The sequence below is a fragment of the Cryptomeria japonica genome, chromosome 2, assembly GCF_030272615.1.
Source record: "Cryptomeria japonica chromosome 2, Sugi_1.0, whole genome shotgun sequence".
Classification (NCBI taxonomy): Eukaryota; Viridiplantae; Streptophyta; class Pinopsida; order Cupressales; family Cupressaceae; genus Cryptomeria; species Cryptomeria japonica.
In genome coordinates this window covers 75,885,361-75,909,470 of record NC_081406.1, presented here as the reverse complement: position 1 = coordinate 75,909,470, position 24,110 = coordinate 75,885,361, and the positions used below count along the sequence as shown (strand labels likewise).

Here is a 24,110-nt window from a genome sequence, read left to right as displayed (position 1 = left end):
CAAAGGGTGCTAATGGTGAAAGGGTGTGTCTCTTGCCAAAGGGCATAAATTATGAAGAGGCATGACCTCTCCCTCACATTGAGAGATATAAAGGAAAGGAATCAAAAGCCTCCAATGACAGCACCATCGATCAGATCAGATCAGAACTGTTATTAAGTTACAGGCAGTAATATCCTTGTTCTTGGTGGTATGCATGGGGACGTGCTTAATATGTATGTTTAATTTATGATGCCTGATAATGTTCTTATGCAGTATTTAATAATAATATTAATATAGACTGCAATATGTGAGACAGTGTAAATATGCCTTTCTATCACTAACTGTTCATATGACGATTAAGTAAATTATATGATGGAGTCTGTAACACCTTTCAATCTCACCATCCAAAAATGGAGGGAGAAAACAAGGAAGCAAGAGCACTAGGCTCCAGCAGGTACGCCAACCCCTAGTGTGGGCCAAGATGGCAAGTTGATGAGGTCCTTGGTGCTCTTGGGCTTGTTGGAGAGGGATAGACTCGAGGCACCTTGTGTGATTCTCCTTGAGCTCCATACGAGGACAGGTGTAGAGAGAGAAAGGGTTGTTGAATCCTTCATATATATATCTTGCAATATATTAAGAATGACAAATATATGTTCTATCATGACATAATAGAAATGTTGTCTAATTTGTTGTGCAGGTCCCAAACCAAGCTTTAGTTGACATTAGTGCCCCTCTATTGTTCTCTCTATGTACTAAAACTGTGATTCTAGGACAGAATATAAGAGGGTTCCATTAGGGGACATTACATTTCTCCTCTTCTCCATTTTGCTCTCCCAAAATAGTATAATGCAAAAATGAACTCCTTTCTCCTATTTACCCAAATCTATATTCACCTTTTTGAAAATAAAGCAATTAAAAATAAATAATTTTGTAAACATTTAATTGATAATGCCTTCAAAATCATAATTTTAATTTAAAAACATTCATTCACATAATAAAATCATGAAATTAATTTCACACGTATAAATTTTACCACAATATAATATTTAACCATGGGCATCCAGACACTCTTTATTGGTCTTACACATAAGGTATGGGTTTTCAACGTATTACTGATTGCGGTATCCGGGGTTTACTGCTAAAACATTCTAGGGAAATGTACTTATATCGAGTATGTTAGGTAAGGTAAAGTGGGTTTTGACCAATGTGACATCTCCTGTTAACCACCGTGAGGGAGTGTATGCTCAGACCTATGGAGCCAGGTGGATTTGACACCTGGTACCTGTACATGTATAATATAGTAAAAGCACATATATAATCATTCCCCAAACAGGGTCACATAATATCTTGGTTAGTAACATAAGACTTCATCAAATCATCATATAAAATCAATACATTATAATGTGAACACAACATTATGAATTAAATGAAATGTCATCATATAAATGTCTTGTAATAACATCATAACATCATACATGTATTCATCACTGAATTTACATGTGTAAGCCACTACAATGATAAGCATGTAATATTCACATAATCAAAAGAATATAACTGTAACAAGCTCAATCTAGCATCTAAGAAATACAACCTTAAATCTGAAAATTAACACTTGAGAATTTAGCTAGCTCTTTTTTTTTGAAATAAAAGAAATGAAAATATCTAGAAAGTGTACATCACACTAATTCATGATTGATTTGCATGAGCATAGCAAAATATGAAACTAACTGATAACATCTACTAAACAAATAATTCAAGAGAGGTTTAGAGTTTAGAGCTTTTTGGATTCATTCTGAACCTTTAAGTAATCTTTGCAATACTATTAAGAGGGAAAGTATCACCAGGGTGCTTTTCCGCCCAACCACGGACTTACTAGTCCCTTGTGCCATTTCCAACTGGAAAGGCACGACCCTTCGTAGGGAAGTAAAAGAAGTTGGATTTAATGCCATCTAAGACCAGTGCTTGACCCTACACAATCCCTAGGCGATCACACACCATAGGCTACTCCTAACTTGTATGACCTCTGACTGGGTTGTATAACTGGATCAAAAGAACTGGCTGACACATACTTATTGTAGCGTCACCTTGGCTAAAGGTTTTACATGTTTGCAACAAGTTGATGCATGTAGACACTGATCATCACCCTACTCGGTTGGACCAAAAAACAAGTGGTAGAATTCCAAGCCATCACGATTGTCACTTATGGTATCTGCTTACTGACTGTATTTGAGGCTTACTAGGCTTACACATATGTTTCAGACTTAGAAGAAAACAAACTTGTAGTAATAAGAACCACTTGCATTTAATCCTGCTTAATCTAAACCGCCCTCTGATGAATTTACCATAACATATGTCTCATAAGTTTCTAGTTGACTTGAATGGTGGACTTTACCACTTTGACATGCTAAATTGCATTCTGTCATTTGCTCAGAGAAGGTTTTTGGTCAACTTTTGTTTTCATTTATGTTAGAAGAATATATATTACAAGCAAAGGATTGAACGAGAGTTACTACTCTCTTCATGATTCACATTAATCAATCTCAATAATATCTATGCAGGCAAGTAGTGCATTGTGACACATTACATGTGTTCATGTATGTGTGCTACTTCCATGTACTTTCACAAAATAACTTTTGTTTGGCTCATATGCAATTAGATGTTAAGCATCAATTGGGTGAGTCATACTCAAGAAATTTCATTGCTATTATAATCGATTATGACTCATTGAGTTCTAGTATTCTTGGTCTACTGACCCCATAGGATCAGTTGCAAAGAAATGATTAATGCAAAACGGAGGTTAACTATTTACCTCAAGCTCCACTAGCCATTCTCTCTCCTCCTTGTTATACTTGATAAGTTTTTCCCTTACCCGTTCACTGAATAGTAGTCTCATAATTTTAAGCAAACTTGAAAGGATTAAGAACACAATATAGTGGTTGCAGAGGTACTTCTACCTTCGTCCTTTCTTAATTTATTTCAATATGAAATCAGTTTTAGTTTACCACTTTGTGGCTAATACTTCATAGATCAGCAAATTGAAGGCCTAAAGCTTCATACCTGTAGACATGTGTGTGCTTTCTATCTCACCCATGTCTACCTGTGTGAACCTATAGCCTCTACTATAGTCATACATTTATCATTAGAAAAATGTTACCAGTTGTAATACTTGGTATAAGTTGTATATTCCCACACATTTGATGCACTGGTTTATGACTGAGAATTCATTAATTTGCAGGTTATATTAGTCTCCTTTCAGCTATGACCATCTGAAAACGATAAAAAATGATCAACAACTCAGAGGTTTACAAATATATAATTTTCAATAACTATTTAACCTGCTATGGTGGCAAGGGTAAGAGTTTAACTCAATTCACATGAGCAATATTCACAGACATTCTACAATTTTCTGCTTATAAACAAGCAAGGAATATGTTTCCCTTCTCATATAGTGTGATTGCTCTCAGCTATTTCCTATTTAGTGAGCATGCTGAATTGAACTAAGAATTTACATCTTATTTTTCTTATCTATGAACATAATTATTCCAAACCGAGTTCTCCATTTCTATTACAGAAAGCTCTGTTTTCTTTTCATTAAAAAACCAAAATATCTTAGTTTCAAGTAATAAGCTACTTGCCTGTAGAGCTGGTAAATTTTGAGACTTCCTTCCCTCTGCCAGCTTCCACGTATAGCCCATTGGAGCCTTATTCCAGCTTCTGAGTAGAATGACTTAGACAGAGAAGAAGAAATTGTAACAAAAGAAACTGTTTCCAGTCAAGGAAGAAAAATGATGAAACCCTCTCTATCTCATATCGATTTCAGAACTTTCCTCTCCTCCTTTTTATTGGTTCCTCTTATCAAACCTATCTTTCCATTGGAATCTCATTTTCTGAGGAACAAACATAGAGTAGCAACTGGTGCTCATAGTCCCCGAAAAACAAAAGACTAAATCCTTAAGAGTAAAGAGAAAATCTCTTTCTGTCTGCCATTCACACTCTCCACCGCCCCCTCACTTTGCCAATTTTCTTTTTCTGAAAATGAGTACGCTCAGAGCTTCACGCGTAGCTTTAGTCTTATCGAATGTTTTTTTTAAAAACTGAATATTGTGTTCTTAAAATGATACTCTTCTCCGTGTAATATCTAAGGATCTCAATTTCTATTCATTCCCATAAAATGAAACGGTTATTTGCATTTAAAGAAAAATAAGATTTCAGTTTATTTAGAATTGAATTCCATTCCAAAACACTATTTTTCCATTTTCTCATTGCGGGTTTAAAACATCTGCCACCATGTTATGAGATTTGGTTTTCAATCATAACCAAGGTTAGCGCTGCCTTACTCAGTAAATGTGGCAGCTAACATATTCAAACAATAACATGTTTTAAATATGGCCTTGGCCATTATATAATATCATTTAAGAATAGCGTATGATACGTATTAACTATAGTATTTCTTCATTATACTATGAGTCTATGTGTGTAGTATATATAGTTAGCATTTATATAGCTATGTATATGTATGTACATACTGGTGCCATATTATTATAATGCACGCGTATATACACATATGCATATGTGTATGTATGTACCATGTATACTATACCCACAGATTCATATATTTAAACAAAATGAGTTTATTAAATAAAATTAAGATTTAATCTGGAGAGATTATTAACTTATCTCAATGAGGACGTATATCATTTTTATGATTTTGTAATTAGAGAGGAAAAAACCTAACCTTTGACTGACCTCCTAGACTCCTCCTAGACTCATCTGGCTAGTTTTCTAGTCATGACTCCTCAGTCTAGGTGAAACAAAAACACAACTATTACTTGCTGGTTCGAGGTCTCAGATGGCATTTGATTTCTCATTCGCTTACCTCCCAACCTGATGATACTTTCCCTCCCTCCTCAGAGGACAGCGAATCTCCTGCAATCACTAGGTCAAAGAAAATGTAGTTAGCCCGAAATCACATGATAGTTCTGACATGTATAAACGTGATTAAATACCTTATAAAACTAATGATTAATGAAACAAAATCATTTCTCCTAAGCACTCTGAACCACTGTTCAACCAAAATATCACATAGCAATGTAATAAAATGTTATCATAACATTGGTGTAAAAGAGGGATGTAAGAATAACTGTACCAAGGATGCCCCACATGGATGCCAATACAAAAGAATAATATTATGCACAATCCAATAACACCCTATACAATATTGGCAAAGGATCAAAACAATGCTAGCAGAATGCGCACATGGGAGGCATTACATAGTAGGTATACATCTTCATGTGCAACTTCTTGGCTAGCCATGAAGAATTCCTTACATATTCCCTAGGGTCTCCCTTCTCCTTGTATTTGTTATACTTAAGAATTTCAAAAGAGGCGTGCAATGGGATTTTTCATATGGACTGATCAAAGGGGTATGGACATTATTACTCAAAGGTAAATGATTTTTAATGGGCCCCTCCTTTGAGTTTTTTAAGAGTGTATTGCATATCTTGGCATTCTTGGTCAAAAAATGAGCTAGGTGGTGATGGTGTATTGATGGTGTTGCATGTTGTAGTTCTTGGGAGGAGTGGAGTGTTGATGTAGGTTGATGCTACTTCAAGGAGTTGAGGTTGCTCTTAGATGAAGGTCCAAGATTTGGAATGGTCATCTTGTAAGTGGGGGATGTGGGAGGTATTCTGATTAGTGATGGGAATGGAGATGGACTCCATAAGGGAGGTGTAATGTCCCTCTTTGAGATTTTTCCTAATTCAGTCCGAAGAGATTGCACCCTTTGACTGTTAAAGAGACGCATCTTTTCCAAATTGCTCCTCTTCATAATAATCGATTTGTTAATGATTGTTTGTTATTTCTTAATTGCTGCCACCCATAACTACTGTAGTAATTACTTTCACAAATTGGCTTAGCATGCAAATCACACCTTTCATCCTCAAAAGACATCTGTTATCTCTAGAGCCCAAACACTACTCTTTATACTCTATATTACTGCTTGTTAATGCATTGCTTAGCCACACGTTAATTTCTGTTACATTATATCTGATCGCAATCCTTACGTTCACGAGAGAATAGTGGACACTGTCTCTGCTTATTTAGTACCTTAGTCTCATGTGTCTATGACCTTGCTGGAGAGTGGATATACCCCCTTCACCTGGCTTCCTTCAATGCTGCGTTTGTCAAATAAGAATAATAAAATCCAATAATATCTTGGCAACGAGTATCGATCCATATGAAATAGCTTGGGCATTGTATGGTTACACCCCTTTGGAAAGGGACACATCTTTATATTTAATCATACCTTCCCGTTATTCAAGGACATTGGTTACTTATAAAAATCATGCTTTTATTCTTAACCGTAGCCCTTTTAACATCTATCTTCATTTTATTTCGAACTGATTAGTTCTCCATCTCTTAATTCCCATGATGATGTTAATTCTTTATAAAATCGCTGCTATGTATATAGTGATTGTTGCCCTTAATCATTGGATGCTGGTCGGCTTCTTTTTTTTATTGATATTATCAATCCCGCAGCACTTTACTGAGGCATCAACATTATAATCGTTCCCAGCTATATAGTCGTTGTTCTGAATCACTGCTCATTATATTACCTGGCCTTTGAACTGTTGTCTAAAATATCTTATCAAATGATCGATGGGATGCAGCTCGCCTCTTTTCTCTTGCAGTGTTCTTTCCAGATTCAATTGTCTGTCCCCAAAGAACAATGATGATACTGCCTGTAACTTGATAACCGTTCTGATCTGATATGGTCTGTGGTGACTCCTCTATTCTTCGCTATATCCCCCCTGGTCACCCTCATAATGATTCGCTGGACCTCTTAATACATGTGTTGCTGATGTGATGGGCTGTATGGGAAGGACGTGTCTCCTCCTTATTTCCAACGGTGTTTTTTTTAGGTTCGTAGCCTCTTAAATATTATGGCTAACATAGCCTTATTAAATATTATTATTAATAAATATTTATTAATGTCAGTCAAAAATTATTATGTCTCCATATCTTAATCGTACCTTTCCTTGTTTCTTTTATACATGTTTGCAAAGGCAGACAAATCTGCCATGTGTCAGATTTGGTCTGCCACTAGGTGTTTATTTAATAGTTATTTAATAGTAATTAATATTGACTGGAAATCAATATTTTATTTAATAATTTATTACTATGGAGGTAAATGGTATTTAATAATTTATTATTATAGAGATAAATGGTTATTCATTATTCAATAATAGATTGCTGATAGAAATAAATGAATGGTTAATCAGTATTAAATAAGTGTATTGATATTTAATGTAATTTAATTTTTTATGTTTTAATGGTAAAACTTCTTTAATAGTTAATATAATATTAATAATTGAAATATGAACGTTACATTAAAATAAAACAATAATAATAAATAATAATCATAACAAATAATAAATATTAATAATCATATATTAAAGGAAAATCGTGAAGTTTCATAAATGAGATGATTTTCCAATATTATTAAATGTTAATTAACAAATGTTTTAATTATCAGCTTTATTTAATCCTATGTCCAAAGAGGTTATGACAGTCCGCCCTTCCCGGATTTGCTTGTCCTCAAGCAAATGTTTATTTTAATTTCCTCAACTAAGCCATCTACCAACATGAGTTAAACAATACAGAGCATATACATGGGAAACACGAAGCATACACATGGAAGGCACAAAGCATACACATGGAAGGCACAAAGCATACATATATGCAAACACGGAGTATACATGTGAATACACACATTGTGAAATTTCGTTCTTGTTATGAGTAGAAACACAAATCAACACCAGCTCGATGTAAAAACATAAACATCCAATCTAGTTTGTGACCTCAAGTAGAGTATTTAAGAATTTCAAATGGAGTAAATATAATGAGTTTGATTAGCCATATCAACAAAGAAGATAGATAGCACAATGTTTGGATACTTTCCTCAAGTATTAATTAAATGGACTATGCTTAACTCCCTATTCGCCATTAATGAAAGAGAAAAGATTTAGACACAATGAGACGCCCGTAGCGCTTATCAGGCCCAAGAGCGGTACACTCCCCCTTGGCCCAACTGATGGTAGATTTTTAGTCATCCACAGCGGGTTGCCTACTTGACAGAGGCCTAGTTCCTGCTGACCTCATTGCTCTATCTCTCTCCCACACTAGTGGTGAATGTGAAGTATGCATCACTCTGCAATCTAAAGAAAACATAAAAACAATGAATTTCAACAATTGATTTTTGGGTATGAGTAATTAGCCAGATTCACTTAAGATCATTTGTTTATCAATAAGTCAATTCCCATATTTAGTTCCTAGTGGAATCGAGAGGACTAGCTACCATAGGATGGCTGTAGCGCTTATCAGGCCCAAAGGCGGTACACTCCCCCTTGGCCCAACTAGCAGTAGACCTTTAGTCAACTGCAGTGGGTGGCCTACCTGACAGAGGCCTAGTTCCTGCTATCCCTGTTGCCTAATTCCCCATCTATCCCACTGGGTTTGGATATGCAACTGCCTTATTCGTTATCTTGGTAGTATCTTATATCATTCCCACTAGTCCTTAATTGCATAATGCTATTTATTCCTCAAATAGTAGTTGTAGTCTATTTATTAGTTAATTTATTTGAGATTATACTGTTATCAATGAGATAATTCCATACTCATTCCCTAGTGAGACCAAGGAGAAGTGGGTGCAATAGGATGCCCGTAGCGCTTATCAGGCCCAAGGGCGGTACACTCCCCCTTGGCCCAACTGCCAATAGACCTGTAGTCAACGGCAGTGGGTGGCCTACCTGACAGAGGCCTAGTTCCTGCTATCCCATGGCCCTATTCCCTTGTATCTTACTGGGTTTGGGTATGCAATTTATCCATTCATCATTACTTAATAATTAATCCATGGCTTCTTTATGAGATTAATCCTTGTGATCTTAAATTTACATTAATAACGCATTTGTAATTTCAATAACTATTTGTGTATGTATTAGCCTTCTCCGTATTCACTTCCTCAGTGAGATCAAAGGATTTAGATGCAATGAGACGCCCGTAGCGCTTATCAGGTCCAGGTGTGGTTTATTCTCCCTTGGCCTCACTAATGGCAGTCTTACAGTTGCCGTAGCGGTTGATGTACCTGACAGAGGCCTAGTTTTTGTTGACCTTATTGCCCTACCCCATTTCCTCACTAATGGTCCATATGGAATTTATGATTAATTTATTCTCAATTTAAATGCCAACTTATATATATATATATATATATATATATATTTTTATTTATTTTTATTTTTTTAATTTTTATTTTTCATCATTATTATATATATATATATATATATATATATATATATATATATATATATATATATATATATATTAAGTATTTTATATGGATATGCCTAGTTATCCACTATTCTAATTTGAATTACTCTGAAGTCATACCCATTCAATATATTTTAAATTCATCTTACGAGATAGAACCCTCGTTGCTTATCGGTCATGGTACTTGCCTCTGTTTATTGACTAACATAATTTGTTGATTCAATCTTACCCTACAGGATGGCAAGATCATTGCTCTGATACCATTTGTAATGTCCCTCTTTGAGATTTTCCCTAATTCAGTCCGAAGAGATTGCACCCTTTTACTGTTAAAGAGACGCATCTTTTCCAAATTGCTCCTCTTCATAATAATCGATTTGTTAATGATTGTTTGTTATTTCTTAATTGCTGCCACCCATAACTACTGTAGTAATTACTTTCACAAATTGGCTTAGCATGCAAATCACACCTTTCATCCTCAAAAGACATCTGTTATCTCTAGAGCCCAAACACTACTCTTTATACTCTATATTACTGCTTGTTAATGCATTGCTTAGCCACACGTTAATTTCTGTTACATTATATCTGATCGCAATCCTTACGTTCACGAGAGAATAGTGGACACTGTCTCTGCTTATTTAGTACCTTAGTCTCATGTGTCTATGACCTCGCTGGAGAGTGGATATACCCCCTTCACCTGGCTTCCTTCAATGCTGCGTTTGTCAAATAAGAATAATAAAATCCAATAATATCTTGGCAACGAGTATCGATCCATATGAAATAGCTTGGGCATTGTATGGTTACACCCCTTTGGAAAGGGACACATCTTTATATTTAATCATACCTTCCCGTTATTCAAGGACATTGGTTACTTATAAAAATCATGCTTTTAGTCTTAACCGTAGCCCTTTTAACATCTATCTTCATTTTATTTCGAACTGATTAGTTCTCCATCTCTTAATTCCCATGATGATGTTAATTCTTTATAAAATCGCTGCTATGTATATAGTGATTGTTGCCCTTAATCATTGGATGCTGGTCGGCTCCTTTTTTTTATTGATATTATCAATCCCGCAGCACTTTACTGAGGCATCAACATTATAATCGTTCCCAGCTATATAGTCGTTGTTCTGAATCACTGCTCATTATATTACCTGGCCTTTGAACTGTTGTCTAAAATATCTTATCAAATGATCGATGGGATGCAGCTCGCCTCTTTTCTCTTGCAGTGTTCTTTCCAGATTCAATTGTCTGTCCCCAAAGAACAATGATGATACTGCCTGTAACTTAATAACCGTTCTGATCTGATATGGTCTGTGGTGACTCCTCTATTCTTCGCTATATCCCCCCCGGTCCCCCTCATAATGATTCGCTGGACCTCTTAATACATGTGTTGCTGATGTGATGGGCTGTATGGGAAGGATGTGTCTCCTCCTTATTTCCAACGGTTTTTTTTTTTCAGGTTCGTAGCCTCTTAAATATTATGGCTAACATAGCCTTATTAAATATTATTATTAATAAATATTTATTAATGTCAGTCAAAAATTATTATGTCTCCATATCTTAATCGTACCTTTCCTTGTTTCTTTTATACATGTTTGCAAAGGCAGACAAATCTGCCATGTGTCAGATTTGGTCTGACACTAGGTGTTTATTTAATAGTTATTTAATAGTAACTAATATTGACTGGAAATCAATATTTTATTTAATAATTTAGTACTATGGAGGTAAATGGTATTTAATAATTTATTATTATAGAGATAAATGGTTATTCATTATTCAATAAAAGATTGCTGATAGAAATAAATGAATGGTTAATCAGTATTAAATAAGTGTATTGATATTTAATGTAATTTAATTTTTTATGTTTTAATGGTAAAACTTCTTTAATAGTTAATATAATATTAATAATTGAAATATGAACGTTACATTAAAATAAAACAATAATAATAAATAATAATCATAACAAATAATAAATATTAATAATCATATATTAAAGGAAAATCGTTAAGTCATAAATGAGACGATTTTCCAATATTATTAAATGTTAATTAACAAATGTTTTAATTATCATCTTTATTTAATCCTATGTCCAAAGAGGGGTTATGACAGGAGGTGTGGTGTTTACTTCAAGTCTTGTATTGTTGACATGCCTTGACTAGTGGATGGGGGATTTTGAGACCCATTGTCAAGGGATGTGTGTATCTTAGGTGGGATGGATTCTTGATATAAGGGGTTACTCATGATGGAAAGAGATTGTTTGTCTTGAGAGGGAGTGTTATAGTCCAATTAAAGGTTGGCGTGGTCATCAATGGAATGAAGGTTAATATGGGTAGTGGTTGGAGATTTTTCATGGGCATGTTAATGATTGATTGGGTCAAGATATACCATGTGATCAAGATGGGAGAGATCATAACTAGGAGGCAGTTTAGCCCCTAATTTAATGAGTCGCCCAAGGATTGTATCTTTGTTTATTTCAATGAATCTCTCCATGAGATCGCATCCTTGTTCAGAATTGAGGATGGCATTGGGATCAATAGTGTATTCAAGTTGGTTGGGATTGTCATCATCGGTTTCACTACTATCATGTTTGGGTTGAGAAGGTTCTCCTAGGAAGGGAAACCATTCTGTGAGGGATTGATTATGGAAGGGATTTTCTTCGAGCCATTAGTCTTGGTTTAAGATTTGATGTGGTAGAGGATGGGTATGGAAGAGTTGATGGAATTGGACTTGTTTGAAATGAATGACTTAGGGGAAGTCCTTTGAACTCAAAGGTTTAAGCTGATGGTAATTGGACTTTTGATGACTATGTTAAAAAGGATAATTGATTCCTTGATGGGTGATAGCCTTGTGGTCTTTTGGATGACTTTGGAACAAACTTGGATAGACAATTTGGATGGATAGGATGATTCCCAAAGGCAGGAACAAAGGGCTATGTGGATTGATTTGCTAAACTTGGATTGAGGTATATGTTACACTGTTGGATCCTAAGTATGTTTTGATTTGACTTGGATTTTGGAATTTGTGGATGGTTGTAGTGTTCTAAGGGTTAGATTATGAGCCCTAGGATACTTTAAAAGTCCCAAATAATGGATTGGATGATTGTTAAATTAAAACAGATCCAAAGGTAATGTTTCTAATTTATCCAAGGATTGCAGATTTTGAGGATGATAGGATTTTGGATTATGAAGGTGTGTATGGAGGATGAATGCAACTTAATTTTCCAGGATAACCTAAGGTTTTCAAAGAATTGGAGTTGTTTTGAGGATGGCTAAGGTTGTGAAACAATTTGGACAATGGATAAATGAGTAACAAAGGGGTGAGAGTCTGAAACCCAAAGGTTTTGGGGTAATGATTGGGGAAGGGAGGTTAGGATTTGGATTTTAGATATAAGACTAAGGTTGTGGTTAAGACAGATAGTTTGTAATGGACTAAGGTTTTGGTTTGGATGAGGAATTTTTGGACAAAAGTCTTATGGCTTGGACTAATAGGAGGATATTAAATGACGACAAAAGGATAATGGGCAGGCATTATGGATGGACAAAAGGATGTGAGCTATGGATTAGGACTAAGGTTTTGGAAATGGTTTCATGGGCTATATGTTTTGGAATGAGATTATGAATTTGTGGACTAAGATAAGGTGAAAATGACTTTTGGTACTAAGATTGTGGATGATGGCTATCTTAAACATGGTTCCAAATTTTTGTTTCAAGGATACCAATTTGGATCGTGTTTTAAAACAAGAAAAATGCTTTCAAAATTGGACTTGATTGACTTGGTTTGAAGGTTTACAAACACTTGGTATGTACAACACCCAATCAAGAAGACACAACAACAAACCTATATTATTTGGTAGAGGTGTATCAATGATTCAATCCTTGTGGGTTCACAAATATACTATTATCAAGTGATGGATAGCTAGGGAATTCAGGGACATGATGCACCCCTTACCTTAAAGGCCAAAGTCTTACTCAAAGTTAGCTTTATCTCCCCACTTTGAAAGTACGATGTAACTTGTTGTACCTAACTGTTATCCAATTTAACACAGAGAAGGATATCAATGGTCTTAAACTAGGTTGCACAAAGGTTTCTACGGGTATTTCCGAAATACTGCAATGGTATGTAAGGTCTAATCTGTGTATATGAAAGTGAAAAATGTCAAATAGCTTGGAATAGAGGGTAACTTTCTCTTCTCATTCACTTCTCCAAGGTATACAGTTTTTGGTGGCTTAGCTGAAATGACGTAATACTCTTCCATGATGACGCTTGGCTTTTGATTCACCCCCTTCTTTTTATACTCTATTGGAACACTACAATTGAGCCTTGGTGATAAAATCCAAGGTAAGCCCCCTAAAAAGAAATTTGGGAAATGGTATTTGTTTATGATTTTCAAGATAGTTCAAAAACGCAAGAGGAGAGCATACACAAAATACCATTTCAAGATTAAAAGACAAATTAATTTTTATCCCAAATTGAAGTGTGAAAGTCAATTTCAATCCCAATGTTCAACGTGAGAAAACAAGTAACGACACAACAAACAAAAATAGAAATGTCTATAATCAACCTCTTCTTATAAATCATCTTGCAAAAACCACTAAATTAATAGTTTCAAGCCTAAAAGTCTTTGACACATGAAAAACAATGCATGCAAAAGTTAGCTAGAAAACAACATATAAGTCAGTTTAAGAGAAAAATAAACTGATTGCTTACGTTTCTTTGACAAGTTTTATAAAAGAATCACAGGAAAAGGATTTTGTATGCAAAAGTTATGTCTTTGAAGTTATAAACTAAAAGGATGCTTTTCAAATGATTTTACCTAAATTCTGGTTCAAATTTTGGAAACTTTGCTTTGTTCACTGCATAAAGCTTTAAGGCAGCTTTTCAATGCTTGCAAAAGTTAAAAAATTTAATTAATAACGAAAAAGTTAATGCTTAATTCTGTAAAAGGTTCTTTTTTGAAAAAGTGAATGGAAGGAAGGGGAAGTTTAGTCCCTTTGCGGGCTAGTCCCTGGTCGTGCAGGTGACTTGGTCCAGTGTTGGGGACTTACAAAGCCCTAGACGAAAAGCTAGAGCCCCTCTCATCTATAAGTATGGCAGGCCAAAAAGCCATAAGTTAGAGGGCTAAGATTTAGTGAGGCTTTTGTTTTTCAATATGACTAGGAGCTATGAAAGCTGTGGTGGAAAACTCCAATATAACTGTGACAAAGTATTGGGATGGGAAATTCCCATTGTATATATCTCCATAGGGGAAACCCCACTGTGTATATTCTTCTCGGCACTGTATGTATATTGCAGTAGAAATTTATGTATATCCATCTATGTTGGAGGTTGTGTATATGCCAATGATTGTGGGAATATGTATATATATCCTATATTAACCCTACATACCTCTGTGTATATCACAACAGACATTTATGTGTAGGTTTTTTTAATGCATATATGCTACTAAGTAGTATGTATACAGTGATTACTGTGTATATGGAGACTCCTATATATGTGCCCTATGCTTGTGTGCATATCACTTAAAAACTTGTATATATAACAGAAAACCTCTGATCTGATCGCAGTTTCTGATGTATATGTTTGTTAGAAAATTCTATTCTTACAAAAGTCAAAGCTAACTATTTAGATTTATAGCTTTAGTTTTCAATATTGAAAAATAAGACCTTTCCTATAGAGGAATATAACTTATAAGTGCTATTTTGTGAAGTTGTTCATTAATATATCTCTAGTTTTGGAACAGGTGGACCTGGAAAGTCTTGTTCATTCTCGGCAACTTAACATTCTGGTTATTGGACAAGATGCCCTGGGAACTGATGATGAGGTGATTGATCTTTGTATGTGAAACATGTAACCACTTGATACAAGAATGAAGCGCTTATTCCCCATTGAATAGTTTGGCTGCCTGAATTGGATTTTTGAATTTTCTGTTCATCATTCCAACCTTTATGGTATAAAGCTTTTTGCACTTGGAAGATGATGCTAATCTATTTGTAGTGATACTACTTTCTTATTCGAAAGGTGTATGGTTGGATCAGGTTGCTTCAGTGTGCACTATCCTTGTGGAAGAATACAGGAAGCATGCCTGTGATCTCCTACAACATCCTTATATCAGGAAACTTTTGGTACAATTTCACTTAGATGCTACTTTATATTTTGATCTTTAGATTACAGTATCTGCAGTAGTTTTTATTAATATTCAAGATTTTCCTTTTAGAGCTTCTGGATTAGATTGTGTGCCAAAAGCCAGAATCATGGAGTGTGATTCGAAACGTTGATGATAAATTTTTTTGGCACACAATCTAATCCAGAAGCTCTAAAATAATTATAATATGGTTTGTGGAAATTTGATAGCATTATTCAAGATTTTCTTCAATCTTTATCCTGTGTACTTACCATTCATGAAATCATTTTTTCTGTATGTGAGTTGTTTATCATGGTCAAGTCTTTGAGAAAATTGCACATATCAGCTTGCAGGTATTCTTATAGATACACAGAACCTTGACCCAACTGCTGTGTTCTTTACAACAAGAGATAAAATGGCTGTTGATTTACTGCTGGTTGGTGCCAGTCAGTATAATTGCAATGCCCTTTTTGGTCAATGTATGTCTTCTGTCATTTATGTTTTTCTGACAACTATAAGTTTTTATTTGGGAGATACTGTTGTCTTTATTTAAGTTGCGGATTTATGCCTTCACCTCTTTTTCTTTTTTGTAGTGAATCAGGATCATACTGATAATTCATTAGAAGAAGCAATGCAGAGTAACTATGGAGTTCCTTCAAATGATTCTGGTAGGTTCTTTGAGCAGGTCATTTTTTGAAGCAGTTTAAATTTTTTACTTTTTAAGTATAGCCATAAATCGTTTAAAGGTCTTACATTTTAGGTATAGACATAATTGTTTAAAACTCTTACCTTTTTAATGTAATGTATAAATAGAATAAAAGGAAATTTGCGATGAAGTTTATTTCAAGATAGAGATTATGACCTCTAGCACAAATATTTGGAATACTGCATTGCATGAATCTATTTCCTTGCAAGTTTAAATTCTGTGATCTTCATTCTAATATTTTTAGTCTGTCAACGTTTTCAATTTCCTTTGTTACTTAAGGGTTGCTCTTATCATGGAAGTATTTCAAATTGCCTATATTGGACTCACAAAAATGTATGATATATCACAATTATTTACATTGGTAGGGGCTTGCAAGGGAAAAATGTACTTTCTGAAGTTAACCTCATGTGATGCATAAAATCATAGGGTTATAGTTTTCTATATTCCAAGAATGAAATCCACTTAGTTATACTAAGTTACTAACCATAAAATTCCAAAAGAAATTGTTCATTTTTTACAAGGTGATGTACTCCTATAGGTATTGGACAGTTTGATAGCAGCAGATGAGAGAAGATGAAAGCATTATTTATTTGATAAATTGCACCTTAGATTCTTAAATTAACTGATTGAAGGCCTCATACTTGTATCATGCCTTTTTTATTAAGTGTTTTTTGCACTTTGTTTAGGTATGTCTTAGGCATTTCTTGATCTAATGGTATATGATATATTGGGCAGTTTCATTGACCACTTCTTTCTTTGCAATAGGCCATTTGTGTTCTTGGCAGTTTAGTCTTATCAACCATAACTGTATTATGATGGTTATTGAGATGGGACAGTAGCTTCCTTTCACATTTTTGTAAATTTCATATGTTTCAGGAATTCTTGATGTACTTTGATGTTTTTCACATGGGGTATTTAGCATTTCCATTTACTAGTGTTAGGCATGGATGGAATGAACTCACTTGAACATAAGAAGAAAAGAATAAGACTATATAGATGATCATAAAACTAAATTAAGGGTTATGGTAGCCACAAGTGAGTCACACATTCCAATACAATCAATGGGTTAAGGGCGTAGCATGCCCCCCTCTAGAGAAGCGCTGTCTTCAATGTGAATCAACTGGGGACGCTGTTGCATTAAGTCTTCATTTTTCCACATAGCATCTTTGATAGGAGAGTTCTTTCACTTGATCAAATACTCAATAATCACCCTCGATTGCAACCTCTTAGTATGTGTTTCAAGGATTTCCTTAGGTTCAAAAATCATTCTGCCCTTATCTTCAAGCTCTGGTAGCTCTATTTGGGTTGAAACTCTTTATCCAATAACTTTCTTCAAGAAAGAAACATGGAAGATGATGGATTTTTGTTGACTTACATACATCTGACTTGTATGCTACACTATTGACCTTTTTTAAAACCTTGTAAGGGCCATAATACTTGGGTGCAAGCATGTTATCCTTCTTTTGTCGTTTTAGTGACATTTGCTTATATGGCTGTAGTTACACAAAGACCCAATCTCCTCCTTCAAAATTTCTTTTACTGCAGTGTTGATTAACTTGTTTTATTCTGCTCTGTACCATTGCAAAGTTCTCCTAGAGAATAGAGAGTGCCTCTCTTGCTAGTGTTGAATGTTCTCTTCAACTACTCTAACCTTTGGGTTTGCTTGGACTGAAGAGGTGATGAATGGTGGGTCGTTCCCAATATAGTTTAAAAAATGGAGACATTTTGGATGAAGTATGGAAAGAAGTGTTATATCACCATTCTACTAGTGGTAACAATTACGTCCTCTCTTGCTTAGCTAAAGAAAAAAATTGAAGGTAGTCCTCCAAGCACTCATTGACCACCTTAGTTTGCTCATTTGATTGAGGACGATATGCTGAGCTACAAGAAAGCTGAATGCCAGAATAAGTCCAAAAATTACTTGTAAATATAGGATTGCGATCACTTACTATAATTTTTGGAGTTCCATGCAATTTCTAAGTGATATCCATAAAGGCTAATGCTCTTTTACTTGCCACAAATGGGTGTGACAAAGCACAACAATGTGCATATTTCACGAGTCAGTCCACAAGAACCATGATGGCATATTTTCCTTTAGAGTTGGGCAAACCAATGATGAAATTCATGTGTACCTCCTGCCACATGTAGCTTGGAATAGTAAGTGTTGTAAAAGACTCAGTCTTAATTGGTTCCCCTTAAGTTTGTTGGCTTATCATGCATTTTGCCACAAATTTCTAGACATCCCCTTTGAACCCATCCCAAAAGAGATCCTGCTTGATTGTATGATAAGTCTTCAAGAAGCTTAATGCCCACCTATTGGAGAAGCTTGGAGTGCTGCTAAAATCTTAAGCTTAAGGGTTGAGTTCTTCCATAGGTATAACTTGTCCTCATATGTACAGCGTCTTCTTTCCATGCAATTTTTTCGAAACACTTGAATCTTGTTGGAGTTTTTGAATGAGAGTACGAGGATCCATGTCCTTTTTCATTCTTCTCATGCCTCATCCACCCAATTTGCCTACAATATGGAAATGACATACAATAGTGATTCCGTAGGTTCATCCCTCCTAGATAGAGCATCGACCACACCATTCTCTTTTTCTTTCTTGGATGTGATCCTAAATTCATATCCTAACACTTCATGACCCGTTTTTGTTGTTCTTCAAATGACAACCTCTATTCCAAGAAATATTTGAGACTATAATGATTTCTCTTTATGTTAATGTGCCTTTTCATTGGATAAGGTTCCATTTTTTGACTAGATGTAGGATAGTCATCATTTCCTTCCCATAAATAGGCTTCAACGAATTCTTACCTTGAGTTGGCAACTCTCAAATGCTAGGGGTCTTCCCTCTTGCATGAGTACTCCTATGCCAAACCCACAAGCATCACTGACAATGAATTTTTTTATAAAAATCTAGGGTAGCCAGAATTGGAATTGTGCACATGGCTTCCTTTAGCTTCTCAAATGCCTTGGTGATTGCCTCATTCTATTGGAAGGAGTCCTTCAATAAAGTTGTGAGTTGTGCTGCTACGTTGCCTTATTTTTAAAAAATTGGTGATATCAACCAATAAGTCTTAAGAAACATTTTAGGTAGTAGTCATTTTCCAGCTGCTATGGCCTCGATCTTTTAAGGGTCCACCTTGACTCTCTCATGTGAAACAATGTGACCTAGGTACTCCACTTCTTTGACTCCAAAAACACACTTGAATGGCTTAGCTTAAAGCTTATGTTCAAGAATGTCCAAAACTTGTTTCACGTGTTGCAATTGTTCTTCCCAAGTTCTTCTATATACTAAGATGCTATCAAAAAATACCAAAATAAGTTTCTGTAGAAATGGCTTGAAGATAGAGTTCATCAAACTTTGAAATATAGATGGTGCATTTGCGATACCAGAAGGCATAACCAAAACATAATAGTGGCCCTCATGTATTTGAAAATTTGTCTTATGTATATCCTTATCTCTTATTTTGATTTGATGATAACTTTTAATGAAGATTAGGTTTAATAAAATATATAGCACCATTTAGCTCATCCAACAAATTGTTAATTACAAGCTGCTGCTGCTTCTGCTAAGGATATCTCTAATCTTAGGGATATGTAATGACCACCCCTATTTTCATTTTGAAAGAGACTTGCACGCTACTATGTGATATCAATTAAAGTGCTTAATAATCAACATGGCATTTTATCAAACACTTGACAAACATACAACAATATATGCAAAACCTGAAACTTCTTATTTGTTGTTAAATACTGATTTGCAATATAGATGTGCACATTCAATTGCCTTATGGGCTGCGACAATTATTCAGGTTTGTATTCAACAATTACAATGCTTAGTTATGAAAATATGATAAAAAAAACCTGGAATTGAATGTTGTAGTGGTCTGTAGATGTAATGGTAGCCTTCCAAACTTCTAATCAGCAGGAAAAACAAGTAAACTTCATATCAACATTGTTCATGCACCATAGCAGCACTATTCATGGCACTGTAGCATTTTTACTATTCACGTGGTACTGTAGCAAAAACACTATTCACGCGATACTGTAGCAAACACTATTCATGTGGTACTGTAGGAAAAACACTATTCATGCGGTACTATAGCAAAATCACTATCTTCAAATCTGCACTTTCAAACCCCTGTAAAAACTTCATGCGAGAGCACCAGATGAAGCCCAATGTGTTTCCTGAATGAAAACACCATTAATCCTTCTGACTGTGTCTTTCAACAGCGAAGAGAATGCTAGCAAAGAGGGATTCCGTCCTCCAAGCCCAATAATCAGATCTTTACGAAATCCAACAGCATAACATTAATCTCATCCAAGCATACCCCAAAAGAGAGCTCGCAACTTCAATTTATATCTTCTTCCTGGATGCAAACACTTCATTTCCTAAATGTGGGATAATACATTTTAGAATAAAATATTATTTCCCACAATGTACACATTAAAGGGAACTTTTAATATTTTAAACATTACTTTATATTCCCAACCTTATAATATAACGATAAAGTTAAATATTTAATTTAACTTTACAATTTATTGTTAAATATTAAAACATTGTTGATAATCCCTTTAAATCATTGTCGCCTTCAAATATTTTTTACTGATAATTATGCCAACCAGGGAAACACTAAAAATTTCAAGTCACTGCTTGGAGACTAACTTACTATAAATAGTAAGTGTCTAGAAACCCTATCAGAGCAACATCGATTGGCCTGAAACTGAAAACACCTAGGCCAAAACACCTTAGGATCCCACCAATGTCCTTGTTAGCCTTCGGGACCGTGTTAGAATAGGCTAACGACACCCCATATCATGTTGCGCTAAAAAGGGGACATTACAGGATAATATCAAAGACCTGTATGGGATTAGCAGTAATTTGGTTAATGCCCTGAAAAATATAAATTAGTTCCTTTTGTCGGGTTTGGCTGGTTTTTTGCTGGTTTTTTGGGGCTTTTAGCTGGTTTTTTTTAGTTATTTTGTTGGTTTCCTAATGTTTGTTCCTCCTGGTTTCTTAATGCTTTTATCTTGTAAGGTCCTTTTGTAAAGGGTTTCGGGGCCCCTTCAAAACCTGCTTTTACTTTAATCAAAAACAAATTGTTAATTACCAGATTGAAAACTTACCAGATTGAAAACTTAATCTTTTATGGTTTTTTTATTGATCTCTCTATAATTAGGACATATTCACTAGCTGTTATCATTCTTTCATCCCATTGCCATTGGAGAGGAGGAAGCACTTTGACTATACTTGATAATGCTTGCCTTTAGCATCTCTTGAATCATCTTCTCTTCTCACTTTTTTGTACATATGGATATTTCTAGGGCCTAATGTTTGGTGTTTAGCTTTTTGGCACTAATTGATGACATTGTTGAAAAGTTTATCATTGATGTCTCATATTGAACAAGTCATTGATAACAATCGTAATAAAGGTGGAAGACAAAACAATGTGAAGGATTACCAGCAAACCATATTGTATCCTAAAGCATATGAAAAGCATCGGTTATATGAAACCATGGAAACCAAGGATGATGAAGGATGGTCAATAATAATAGCAAAGAGACCATTAGTTACATTGAAACCATGGAAACCAAGGATGATGAAGGATGATCAATAACAACAGCAAAGAAAGCATCAGTTATATTCTAAATCCTTAATCATAGTAGACAACCATACGCTAACCGATTTAGAAGTAGGTAAGAAAGCCGATCTGATAGATGGAGCAGCGAGTTTGTCTCTTCAAGATGGCGACTGTTGAAACATACTTCTAATGCAGTGATTATAGTTAAGTGTAGCAACGGTTATGAGAAGACACAATTTACCAAGTGAAAGGATGCGATCTATATGCTTGTCAGACGATTCATAAAAGGAAACAATAAGTAATACTCAAGAAGGAGCAATGCTTAAAAAGGTTAATATATTCTTTTTAAGTGATGTGATTAGTAAGGAATAAAATATATTTTATTTTATATCCAAAAGGGTGCCATTCATTTTGAAGAGATGTGCTTGTTTGAAAAGTTGTGACTACTTGTTGAAAGGAGATGTCTCCAAGAGCACTAAGAAGGTATTAAATAATCTTTGTATGTGAGTTGAACAGTGACTTTTGTTGGGTGAAGACAATCAAGGATATATATATACACACCAGATTTAGAGGGGGGCTATACATGAGAAAATTATTTCAGAATTGAGGAGAAGATTATGAGGAGTTTGTAGCAAATTTTAAAGAGGATATTGTGATCAGTTTTATGGCTGTTTTATGATCATCATTATAGCAGAATTTCCTACTAAGTTTGTAGAAATAACTTTAATATAAGCAATATTTTGCCGTGGTATTCTCCCTCTAGGGTTTCCACATAAATCTTGTTTTCTGTGTTCATAATTGCTAGATCTTGCATGTGTGCTTGATTAATATTTATAAAGGATTGCTATTGTATCTAATCAAGTTTTAAAAAGTAAAATTTGTTGATATATTGATTCACCCAAATGATTCACAAAATGTATCAAGTGAGTTTGGTGGGGGTTGAAAGGCCCAAATGAAGACCTTCAAAACCACACAAACCTTCATGGTGCACACTATTTTTGTAATTTTAAGAAGGCAAAACACAATGCTTATAAACCCCCAAAAATACAGTTTTTACAATGTCTAACCCACATTTTTTCCTTGATTTTGACATGTTGCTAAGTTAAAGAAATGCCTAATGGCTCTAGGAGTTTGAGGACTTCTCTATATCAAATCCTTATGGAGTTTGAATACATTGTCATATCAATTTTTAGTAGTATTCAAGGATTTTATTGAATTAAATGTCTTATTAGATCAAATTACTTAACTGTGTCAATGCTTTGGTGTTTAGTTATTTCATCACATCAAGTTACCCTTGAGTTTCAAGGATTTATAATCAATTTAACATCTCAATTTCACATTAGATCTTGCTTCATGGAAACAACATATCAAAGCTTTGTGGTCTTGAGGGGTGAATGTAGGGTTTTATAAATTGAAGACCATGTTTTAGGTGCATTTAAACCTAGTTCTTCCCATATTTTCATGTGCAGAGGCTGTGTTGTGATTTTTTTACCACGAACTCACTGAGTTTTAGTGAATACTAGCCAAAAAACTCGGTGATTTTTTGTTAGAAACTTGTTGCTGGAGACTCGCGAGTTGAACTTGCAAATACTCATCTAGCTTAAATTTTTGAGAGTACTCGAAAACTTGGCAAGAACATGCTAGGTTTTCCAACTATGGTCACTGACACGTGCACGTGTGTGTGGAAAAAAATTGCAGTACCGGCTTGCTTGAAACCTAAACCTAAGTCCATTCTTAGAACGATATTGATAACTTAATATTTTATATATATAGTATGAGCAAACCTAGGGGAAAAAAATTGCATTCTCTCTATAATTTATTGTCAACTTGCTAGAGGCACACAAGAAATATATATGGTAGGAGATTTTATAGCCATTAATCTATGTGCTCTATGTGCTACTGCAATAAGTGTGTTTGCCCTCTCGGGTGAATAACTTAAAGCATAAAGCACATAATGCAGAGTGATAATGCCATAGATCTCAGACAATTATAAAATATGTTATTCCATTCATAATCGTGTGTTGCGAGTTGTTACCGCGTCATTTATTCTTCATGCCGAGAATGGGTCATAATTTCCTTTTTTATGTCCTAGTTCATACCATATTACCTTGGTTCGAGTCTTTAAATGCTGTCTCAAGTCCTTTCTCTAGTCATTTTCATTCAAGTTCGGACAATTCATTGTACTCCTTGAACGCGTCGAACCGTTTTGAACTAGGTTCAAGATGTTCATTTAGGTTCAATAGGTTCCGAAGTGTTCGGAAAAGGTTCTTCGTACTAACATTTTCTCTAAGTTTTTGCAGCGGCTCTTTAATAAAGTTTTTCTTGTTCGGTGACATAATATTTGTGTTGAACTTGTTGAACTAAGTTCAAAGGGTTCAAATATGTTCAACGTGTTCA

The 24,110-nt window shown here is 34.9% G+C and overlaps 1 protein-coding gene across 5 annotated transcripts in view; it reads left to right on the top strand.

The window, feature by feature from the left end:
- LOC131070755 (uncharacterized) overlaps positions 1-24,110 on the top strand; it is a 76,715-nt gene that overhangs the window by 26,869 nt on the left and 25,736 nt on the right. For all 5 annotated transcript variants that reach the window (XM_058006393.2, XM_058006389.2, XM_058006388.1 and 2 more), the window contains exons 4-7: positions 15,044-15,124; positions 15,339-15,425; positions 15,771-15,903; positions 16,018-16,092. In XM_058006393.2, the coding sequence (XP_057862376.1) occupies positions 15,044-15,124; positions 15,339-15,425; positions 15,771-15,903; positions 16,018-16,092 (376 nt within the window). The remainder of the gene's footprint in view (positions 1-15,043; positions 15,125-15,338; positions 15,426-15,770; positions 15,904-16,017; positions 16,093-24,110) is intronic.